This window comes from Olea europaea, chromosome 1 (genome assembly GCF_002742605.1).
Source record: "Olea europaea var. sylvestris chromosome 1, O_europaea_v1, whole genome shotgun sequence".
In the NCBI taxonomy this organism is placed as follows: Eukaryota; Viridiplantae; Streptophyta; class Magnoliopsida; order Lamiales; family Oleaceae; genus Olea; species Olea europaea.
The window spans coordinates 26,390,945-26,402,755 of NC_036237.1; the positions used below are offsets into that span (position 1 = coordinate 26,390,945).

General features: G+C 32.5%; 1 protein-coding gene across 2 annotated transcripts in view; it reads right to left on the minus strand.

The window, feature by feature from the left end:
- The window catches only part of LOC111398965, a 3,964-nt gene extending 2,114 nt beyond the window's left edge, over positions 1–1,850 (minus strand). For both annotated transcript variants that reach the window (XR_002703485.1, XM_023026145.1), the window contains exon 1: positions 1,222–1,850. Coding sequence is in view for 1 of the 2 variants with exons in the window: in XM_023026145.1 (XP_022881913.1) it covers positions 1,222–1,710 (489 nt within the window). In the remaining variant the exon portion in view is untranslated. The remainder of the gene's footprint in view (positions 1–1,221) is intronic.
- Between the last annotated feature and the right edge of the window lie 9,961 nt (positions 1,851–11,811).

Below are 11,811 nucleotides of genomic sequence, written 5' to 3' on the forward strand. Positions count from 1 at the left end.
CACACCCCCCCCCCCCCCCAATTGAAAAAGCTAAGGGGAGCTTTAATTCATTTGAGTTTAAAGGTCCTTTTAGAATGATTTGATTTAAAGCATATTGTTATAAGCTTTTCAAAGGAGGCAGTTTATTATAGAATCCTTTTGAAACCTCTTTACTTATTCATTGATCACCCAGGGGAGTCCGTAAGTAGACTTTCAATTTCCACCTTTTGGATTGCACTGAACCTACCTGTTTGGATTGCACTATTACTGCTTGGATTGCACTATTACTGCTGCGACTAGTTTACTTATTCATTGATCACTGAACCTACCTGTTTGGATTACACTATTACTGCTGCGACTAGTTTACTTTAACAAAAACACTCTTTTTTCCATTGCAGCCATCCTAAATTACCTAACTACAGTTAGATGATGCTACATCCGACAGGAAGAGGCCTAGTTTTTCAGGAATTCTAGCGAAAAGAATCCCCTTATACATAAATTTTTTCACGGTGATATTACAGATGGTTTATTGCAGCAGAAAAATTGCCAAAATATTGCTCTTTTTGCTCTCGTCTGGGCTATGAAGGTCAGAATTATCTAGTGGGTCGTCGTGCTCCACAGACTGCTCATATAGTTTCCACAAATGTGTCTTCCCAGCCTCCAAGCCCTGTTCAGTTCCAACTGCTTCGAGCTCTCAGGTTCAAGCCACTCTGCTTCTGCTACCTGTGTGACTTCTCCTGCCTTAGTTTCATTGCATCTTTTACCCTTTTGTGGTGATCCAGACCCTGCTCATCTCAGCCTGGGAGCCTCCTGTTACTTCCCATCAAACTTGCATCCCTTGAAAAGATATTGTAAAGATTTTTTGCTCCTAAGCATATAACTAACAAAATCCTGCGTGCATCTTTATGTACACATTACCGAACTTCAATAAGGGGTGATGATACTAGTAACGCACTTCTAAGTGAGAGGGCTAGTATCACTGTGATTAGGTATAAGACCAAGGCCTTTAGCATCTACCTAACCTCAATTTTTCTCCACATTCAAAATTTAAAATTTTGCAAGTTCCACATTCACTCGTATCAAATTTGGAAAAGAAAACCAAAAAACAGAAATGTTCAAGAAAATGAAGAAAATAATATGTTAAGCATCTAACCAGCAACACAATCTATTGGTGAAGAACATTAAAAAGAAAAGAAGTTTCAAGTATTCGAAGAGAATTCAGAAATGGTAGTAGAAGATGACCTTAGACACGGATTGGGCAATATGTCTACCATCCTGAAGATCTGGGAGTTGCACAGCCAAACAATCCCTGGGAGTCTCAAAAGAAGACAATGAAAACTGCTTTGAAACCACACCAACATCAAAGTAAATTAACCCAGAGCTCGGAATATCTACCCGGATTTCCTTAACAGGGAACCACAGGAACAAATCCTGTGCAGAAATCCCGGATAGCTCGTCGATCTGCCCGTAACGCAAAGTACCCGAAACATTCCGTTCATAGTGCAGTTCATTTTCAAACTTGGCAATGCAAGCGCGATCCAAGTGAACCTCAAATTTCCCAGAATTATCCAAAATGAAGTCCTTCACGCCTTTCGGTAACAATCCCATCGGAAGCCCATGAAGCTTAAGTACTTCGTATATCGATGATGAAGTTATGGCTCCATCATACGCAGTTGATGCTATGAAAAACAGAGTAGAAAATAAGATCAAAAAATTGATAAATGGAACCATGATTCTATTAACGTTATGGCATGGAACAAAAAAATTTGGGTTTGGGTTTGGGTTTTTTAAGACAAAATAAAAGAGTGTAAAAATGAGAATACACGAGATGGGATTGTGAGGGTGTTGAAGAATATGAGGACGATGCCAGCAAGATTACAGAGAGGATTTAGGAGAATGATCAATTATTGGTGGAAACAGCGGGACCCATTTACTGAATCACACTTGTCTACAATCGATCTTTCCGGTGTATGATGGGCTAGCCAATGGGGCTTGAAAATAGTAGGAATATAATTGTAATTGAATCTATTACTGAGGAACTGTTTGACACGTGTCACGCTAAGGATAGTGTAAGGATCAGCGTAATAAAGGGGTGCCAGCCCCAACATCGGCAGGTGATATGCATGGAAGACTGAGTGATAAGTACGAGAAAGAAAGGACATGACGAGAGTGCAAATAGAAAAGGGAAAATTGTATCATTAGCCACCAACTTATTACTCTAGTAGCAAATTGATCCCTGACCTTTAAAGTAGAGCAAGTTAGTTAAAACAATCATTTCTCGAGAAATAGTAAAGCGTTCATATCTCTGTTAAATTTTCATGTGGCCATCCCCATTCAATTATATGAAGCAATATTTTGTTCACAATTTGAACGACTGTCTAAAAATTTAAAGTGAGACATATTTAACACAGAATACATGATAATTTAACGAATATTTAAATGGTTTTCTTCATTAAAGAATGATTATATAAGAGGACTATTATTCGTCTAAAGGTTCTAGTTGACTGTTGAGTTTGGAGGAAAAAATTAAGGGATATTCGTTTACCTTATATAAATTGGCCTTAAAAGTTTAGTCCATAGGTAGCTTAACTCCAAAATTTTAGAATATTTCAAAATAATATTATTTAGCATCAATAGTGTTGAGCACTGGTCTATGTAATAGTGAAAGTCCACATTTAATTGTCCAATTAATCAAAATAAATTTTAATTTTATTGAACAATTAAGGGTTCATTTAGCAAGGTTTTTGAAAAATCAAAAACTGCTTCTAACACAAAGAAGCTACTTTTGTACCTATTTAAATAATTTTTTGAAAGTATTTTATCTAATTAGAATAGTATTTAAAAGAAACATCCTTCTACTAGAAGTAGAAACAAAAGCATAAGTCATGTCAAATAAGCTCCAACGGTGAATTAGTATTGTCACTTTAAATTGATGTTAAATACAAGTAACATTACTCAATTTAAAATCTAGTTCTAGGTGATTGAAGACCAAGTTGTTATTAGAGCAATTATTAGGGGACTAAAAATGCAATTTTCCCAAGTGGAAAATGTCTTGACAGAAGGATCCAAGAGAGTGCACGTATAGCTATTCCTCTTTATCTATCATGTATACATATTTGGAGAAAAAAGCATGTGAAGATGGGTCTGGATTTTGTTCTTTTGATGAATTACTATGATTTTTTGGTCTGCTCATACATTTTGTCTACCTGAATTATTTTGTTTATTTGTATACTCTAATAATGCATCATGGCCAAGTAGCGTATTACATGTGATATTAGGCATGTCAAGCAAGTGCCATTATGGGTTTGTGTTCATATGGTCAAGCCGGAAGCCAACCACACATTAAGACATGTTCGTGATTAAATAATGTTATTTAGTATCAGTAGTGTTGCTACATCGATTTAGATGACACCGTGTGATACGTTTAGTTAAATGTAAAATTATGTGACATATTGAAGTGTACATCTTTTTTAACACCAATTAATATCATTTACACTGGTATTGTAACAATAATGATGTTAATCCAATTTGGATGGAACTTCCCCAATAAATTTGTCTCATTTGTAATGGTTAAAAAAAAAAAAAAAAGGAAAAACACGTTAAAGCGTGCAATGTAACACTTATCAGCAACTAAACAACTAGACGAATGTGAGAAATGAAAATAAAAATTTTGGTTGTGCGATATATACATTACAACTTATAGAGATTTTCTAACATTGTTCACCAACAAATAATGTGTCAAAATTTGATTGAGTCAAAATTTCACAAACAAAATAATAAAATTCTCACTTTCATTTTATCACATCATCAATCTATAAAAGAATATGTAAATGGTCACTTACAATAAACATTTTCCTAAAAATTTTGAATCGAAAGGCCTTCATTTATGAGAAATTTGCATTGTTTGTCCTGAATCTTTTGGAATGAGTTTCAAGTTAATCTTCAACATATATAAATAAATAAGTTGATTGTCAAAATTTTGTTAGTGCTGCACCGTTCGTTTGGTGAGCAGATTCCATTGAAAATTATATTTTTAAAAATTAATAGAATATAAAAAGGAACAGGTTGATATTGTTGAATTTTAATTAGTGCTGGACTGTTAGTCTTGGTGAACAAATTCCATTGAGAATTATATTAAATTGTGATGCGAAAATTTTAGTAAAATTAATTAAAAGAAGGAGAGAGGAAAAAAAAGAAGGGAGAGAAAGAGATAAAAGGAAAAATAAAAAATAAATCTTTAGTACAAAAATTCATATCAGATTGGGATTCAAAACTAGAACTCAAGTTTTGTTCTAAACCAAGCTAACACTTAAATAGGAATGGCAAAAAAACCCATCAAACACGGTACTCGGGAGCCTCGCCCCGAAGGATGCTGGAATTACTTGTTTAATCAGGTATTAGAGTCGAGGACGGGCGGGTACAGATAACAACGGCCCAATTATCCCTCTTTATTTTTCTTTTTATTTTTTTATTTTTTTTTTTAAGAATTCAATATTTCAAATGAAAAATTCCACAAAAACATTCATTAGTTCTAATAGAATATGGCAATTAAGATCATTTAAGGAATATGAAGAACAATAAAAATCTTAATTTACCAAATGTTTTCAAATAATTTAACTTTTAAAAATAAAATATTAATAAATATATTATTGTCTCATTTCAATGAACGAGAATAATAAAATGAATTTAAAAAAAAAGAAAAAAAATTAAGCAAAAGAGGTTGGGTCGAGGGCCTCACCTTGCTCCAGCCCACTTTAAACTGGTAATAGGAGAGGGAAATTACTCGGCAGAAGAGGTTGCGTCGATCCCTATCCATCCAGTTGACATCCCTAACACTAAACTGAAAAATAAAGTTATTTAAATACCTTAATGAAATAAACCCTAGACCAACTCAAAAGGACAAAACTACCCTCTAAAATAAAGAGTCCATAAAATATTGACCATTCAAGAATTTAATAATTAAAAAGCAATTCAAATAGCTCAAGCCTCAAGGCAATTCGATCACGGTCAAGCTTAACCGGCTTCTATCTCAAGCTCCTATCTTGTTTCGCCTCTTTGACATGAATGTCTCCACTACTCAATCACCAACTTATCTTGATGCTCGCTCTAAATTTCAGTACTACCTCTAATATAACACTAATTCGCACCCTTGCACCTTTTAATTTGCAGCCTAACAAGCTCACGGAGTATCACTGAACACTCAATTTGTACTTGGATACTGATGGTGCAACACTAATTAATGATAAAGGACTAATTTATTTCTTTCCGTAAGTTGGAGATTAACTTGCAACTTGATAAAAAGATTGGAGACCAACAATGCAATTTCCCTTTATTTAATTACAAACCTTAGGGCAACTCCAACCATTGCACCATTGCACCAAAATTTGGTGCAAACTTCCTCCAACCATTGCACCATTGCACCAAATTTTGGTGCAAAAAATGGTGTAATGAATAGTATTGCACCAAATATGGTGCAACACTATTCATGTTGCACCATTTTGCACCAAATGGTGCAATGCCCATTTTACCCTTATTTTTCTTTTTTCAAAGATAATGGTTAAGGACATTTGTGTCATTTTCATTCTATAATAATAATGATAATGATAATGATGATAATAATAATAATTACTTAATTAATTACACTATTAATTATATTATTAAAGTTTATTATTTTTAATAATATAATCAATAATAATTAACGTAATTGTTAATTTAACGTAAAGTTAAATTCGTAAAGTTTACTTTTAAAATTAAATTTAATGTAAAGTTTATATTATTAAAGTTTATTATTTTTGTAAATTTAACGTAATTGTTTATCATAAATTAATAATATAATCAATTATTTTTGTCAATTTAACATAATATATATGACATGTAATAATATAGTAATCAATATATTTTTTAATTTAATGAAGTTATGATTTAGTAATATATATAGTTATAAAATAAATAAATAATATTTTAAAATAAATATATTGTCAAAAATCAAAAGAATGAATAAAATAATAAATCACTGTTTATTTGGTGTAAATTTTGGTGTAATGGTTGGAGAAAAATTTTGGTTTGGTGCAAGATTTAGTACAAAATTTGGTGCAAAATGGTGCAAAATTTGTTGTATGGTTGGAGATGGCCTTAAGGGCAACAACCTTGAAAATTAAACAGTCGAGAAATATGCGCAAACGTACCGGATTATGATATGTATCCATGGTGTCAAATAGCGAAAGAGTAGTCGAATTCGATTTGCAAAGGGTTCAGCCGTTGGACTCTGTGTTTGGAATTGACGCCGTGCTCTTTATAATCTGGAAGGGAGAAAGGTGGTGTTTTGAGTTTACCTTTTGAGGCAGTAACGAGAGAAGGGCAGTATAGGGAATTCTCATGAAAGAACATTTTTTATCTACAGTAAGTTTCAGGGTGTCATGTCAGATATAATGCAATAAATAATTGAAGTTTAATAGTGCTTTATACCATATTAATCAACTAAGCAACCATTATTTATGAAAATAGAGTTTTGTATATTAATTTTTAGCCCCTATTTGATAACTATTATTTTTCAATATTTTTTATATAATTATTTTTAATCGTTCATGCAAAAAAGATATTTTACAAGTAAATCTATTTTTTTAACTATACATTCTTTTAAAAATCACTATTTAAAATAATATTTTTTCAAATAATGGCTATCACAAGGCATAAAGTGTTCTCAATTTTCTGACATAGGATTTGTTCAACAATGATTATGAGAATTAATTTTTTGATTGTTAGAGAGAGAAAAGTGGATCTCATCTATTAATGAAAAAGTGAAAAATGACGGCTGAAATAGTGAAATAACAATCAAAAAGTTAATTTTTTAGATAAACAATTGCTATCAAACGAGGTACAATCTATTTCTTCACTCTCCTATTTTTAAACATGATAAATGACTTTATTCTCTCAGAGCCTGTTTGGGAGTGATTTTGATAATTGATTTTTTGATCGTTAGAAGAAAATTAGAGTCCACTTGAAAGAAAAAAAAAAGTCAAATATGACGTCTGAAATAATAAAATAACAGTCAAAAAATCACTCCCAAACATGCTGTCAATTTATTGAACTATTTTACATGAATGAATTAAATGATACCTGCCTACCTGACATACTTTACTTTTACCTCAATTGCAGCATTTGAGGATAAAGATATTTGTACAAAATTTTGTTAACAAAATAGTGTACTCACTCTAACAAAATTAGCGGATCCACGTGAATTTAAAAAATGTCGGCTTGTGATCCCCACTCTCTTTGTGAGTAATGAGTAAAGGAGTTTGTAGAAAAAATTGGTACATGTAGCATGATCTTTTGAAAAATGTATTTCCTTTCATGCCCTCGAAAAAATGTTTTTTTTTTCTTGGCATTGTGCAAAAAGTTGGCGGTAGTTTTGGAATTTTACAAATTTGAATTCAAAAAGGGTGGATTGCTCCACAATCCACATGATGGCCAGGCTAGTTGATAAGACTGCACGCCCCCAGGACACATCTCCAAGTGGTAAAAGGGGAGGGTGGAGAAATCCAGCTTTACTTGAGGTTGCTGCGTCAATGGTTCGAATCCTAAAATATGAATTTGGCTCTTGGGTAAGTGCAAGTGTACAAGCAGCCTTCCACTCTGTACTCTTGGAGGCATAACCTGCGATTTACCTCCCTCACGATGCTCCAGGGCAGGGGTGGTGGTGGACCCTTAAGGTTAGGGTTTAACCTTTTTTTTTTTTAGTTGATAAGACTACACGTAATTGGACAGAGGTAAATCCACTGATGGTTATCGAACTTTATGTCCTTGTTCAGAGTCTCATTTTTACGAAAAATAATACATTTTTAAATAATATTTTAATCACATATTCTTCAATAAAATAATATTACATACAAATCGATTTTTATTTTTTCACCACATAAACCTTACTCTCCAACCACACCACTTTTAGCCACCCAAACTGCCATGGGGGGTGAGCGTGCGTAGGAAAATGGGAGGTGGGAGCAATGGGAGTAGGATGAAAAAATACCTCATCCCCATAATGTCCTACCCTGAGCTTCCTGCCATGTTAGGTAATTGGGATCGGGATATTGCCTCGAATTTCCTAAACTAGTTCCGAAGTTCATTTTTATTTTGTTTTGTTTTTAGTTTTTAAAATTAACTAAAAATAAATAATATTTTAAAATGTTCGATGAATAGAAATATTTTAATCATCGAACTACTCCATCATCATCCCTAAATGAGAACAACGGGTTGAGGGTATATGGGAGAGCGAAATTTCTTTTAAGGAATAAATTTCACATCAACTAAAAGTCAAATGAATAATTAATAAGTTTAAACCACTTATCTCTATGAGGTTGGACTTTTAAAATGTGACAAAAACCATAGTAAGGGAGTCAATTAGTGGAAATGGAGGTGTAATTTCTTTTGATGGTACAAAGGAGTGATGTTATTTCATACTTTTGTTTTCTTTTCATTTATTTATATTTCTTTTTTTTTATTTTTTGGCTATAATTATTTGCACTTAGCTTCTTTTTTATGTTAGAATTATTTGTATTTAGCTATTTAATCTTCGATAAGTGTTTTAAATATCATGGAAAAAGTAACATAGGCGGAAGTGGTTCAGTGTGAAATTTTGTACAAATTTGAAACGTTAGTAATTTAGGCTCGCCAAAAATAAATGTTAGAAACCTACATGCTCGATTTGTTGCTTGGTACATATAAAATTGTTTCATAGACAAATTCGGAGTGTTTCAACTATCCTCTCTAGTGACCCGAGTGTTAGAACTGTTGGCACACCACAGTGAGCCCATCTAGTATAAGAAAAAGCCCATCATTTAGTCCAACGAACAACATCAATAGCTACGTAATTTTGATATGCACTTCATTTCCTTTTTGATGTATTAATTGGCGGAAAAATTCACATGTAACATATTAAACCCCAGTTTGATTTCCATTCTTTGACCACAAAAATAAAAAATACGATCGTTATCCATCATATCAAGCCATCATATTTGACCTTCTATCTCTTATATTGGTCCCGTAACGATTATATTTTCCATTCTCATTCTTAGAAAAATGAAAATCAAAAGGGCTCTAAATATGATCCATTTCAAAATTAAAAAATAAAGTTTAAAACTTCAAAAATTAGATATTAATTAAATTTTATTTATGAAATAATTAATTTAAAATACATTTTATTAATTATATATATATATATTTACTATATAATATATTAATATCACAATTTCATACTATTTGATCACAAATTATCGAATTGATCACAACATATTTCTCAATCATAAATCAGAAAATTTATAGATCATAAATTATATTACAATTACAGATAAAAAAATTTATAGGCCACAATTTATTTATCAATTATCTCATATAATTGGTCATATATTATTTAGTGATCACAAATGAGTCAATTTATTAGTTACAATCAACCAAATAATTGATTACAAAAATAGCCACCTCACACCGTCCCATCTACAACCGCCGCATCACCATCACGATCTTTACCACCATCACCAACGTCGACCACCACAACCAACCTTATTGTCACTATCACCATATCCATGACCAAGGCACACACCTCTATCTGCACCACAAACAAAAACCACCCCAAACAACACCAAAATATGGAAACTATCACAACCACTCCAACAACCAAAACTAACACCTCACCACCACCGCCAAATCCACCACAACCTACAATAGCAACATATTGGGAATTTACTTATCATGTACAGCGAAAATAAAAATGAATTTCAATTCCCATCAGGATTCATCTTTGTGTTTAGATAAAAATTGTGATAAAAATTATACCTTCTTAGATCTGCAAACTCATTTGCTTAATCTTTGATCCAGCAACCTTGATCTGTCTCCCACAGCTGTCCAATTGTCCAACCTCTAATGAATTCCACACTGAGAATAGATTGCAGCTACCAAGATTTTTTCCTCTTGTGCTAGCAAGAATTATGAGAATCTCTACAAATTGTAAACTCTAGCCGTGTATTTATATAATCCCAAACATGCTTGACCTGACCCGGTCCAATATTTAATTTAATTCGATTCATGAATTAATTAATCCAATTAATTAATTCAGACCTATAAATAACCAACTCAATTAATTAATTTATTCAACGATTGTTAAATTAATTAATTGATAAATTACAATTTTCCAATTCTCTTTTTGTGTGAGACCCATCAGGTTCCTGATCATGATGCCTAACGACGTGAAATATTATTTTGATCTAATCAAAATTAATGGGTAGGGGGTGTACATATAAATTAATTTATAATAATATTATTATTATTAACATATTTATTTATAATATTTGATTTAATATTTGATTTTTAAACTTAAATCTTAAAAAATCTTGTTGGCGTAATTTCCACTTAATTGGCTGAAATAACACAAGGATTAAGGAATAAGACATTTGCGCCGAAATGCCCTTCAAAATCAAAGGCATACTAATTTGCCACAACTACATCAAATCTTGTAGACTATTTGAATCATATAATTATTTAAGTGGAAATTACAAACAACCAGATTTTTTAGGTTCCGATTCCAAAAAATCATATTTAAGATTTATTTATACGAAGATCAAATAATAATTTCACATTTTAAATTAATAATAATAAAAAATAAATAATAAATTAATCTACAAACACCACCCTACATCCTTCTACCATAGAGTTAATTGTTCCAATGGTCATTGAATTTAAGTCCATATCTTTAATTGGTCACTGAACTTTAAAATGTCGAGTTTTGGTTGGTCATTGAATTTAGGTCCATATCTTTAATTGTTCACTGAACTTTAAAATGTCGAGTTTTGGTCACTGAACTTAGCTCTGTGTCTTTGATTGACTACTGAAATTTAAAATGTCGAATTTTGGCCACTGAACTTTGAAAAATGTTGAGTTTTGGTCATTGAACTTAGGTCCATGTCTTCGATTGCTCACTGAAGTATAAAATGTCGAGTTTTGGCCACTGAACTTTGAAAAATGTTGTACATTAGTCACTGAATTTTAAAAAATATTGTACATTACTCATTAAATTTTAAAAAATGTTGTACATTATTCACTGTAAACTCGATATTTTTCAATAATCAACAGTTATGCTAGTGAGTAACATACGTCATATTCCAAAATTCAGTTACCAAAACTCGACATTTTAAATTTCAGTGAGTAATATAAGACATAAACCTAAGTTCAGTGAGCAATCGAAGATATTGACCTAAGTTCAGTAGCCAAAACTCAATATTTTAAACTTCAGTGACAAATAAAAAATATGGACCAAAATTCAGTGACCAAAACTCGATATTTTTTAAAGTTCAATGCCCAAAACTCGACATTTTAAAGTTCAGTGACCAATCAAAGACATGAACCTAAGTTCAGTGACCATTGGAACAATTAACTCTCCACCATATCTAATTTTTCAAATCATAATCATTTTCCCAATTTCCCCTCTTTCTATATCTTCGTATTCTCTCTTCTTTCTATTCACTACACCCCACCACTATAGCGCCTCCGACACGACGGTCATGACATTGCTGCAGCGTGCATGGACCAACACCATCTCTTTCCGCTGCCTTGACTCTGACCCCGACCACAACTTCGCCTCCTAAATCTCCTGTCTTCTCCTCTAGCTTCTCCGGTTGGTGCTCCCTCTGGATGGATCGTTTCTCTATTGCTTCCACTCCAGGCGGTGTTGTTCCTGGTTTTTTCCCAGATTGATTGCTTTGATTCCACTAGAGCACCATCAACATTGGGCTCACGAGACAATGCCTTCGACGACACTCATGACAACATCGCAGCAACGTTGCTTTG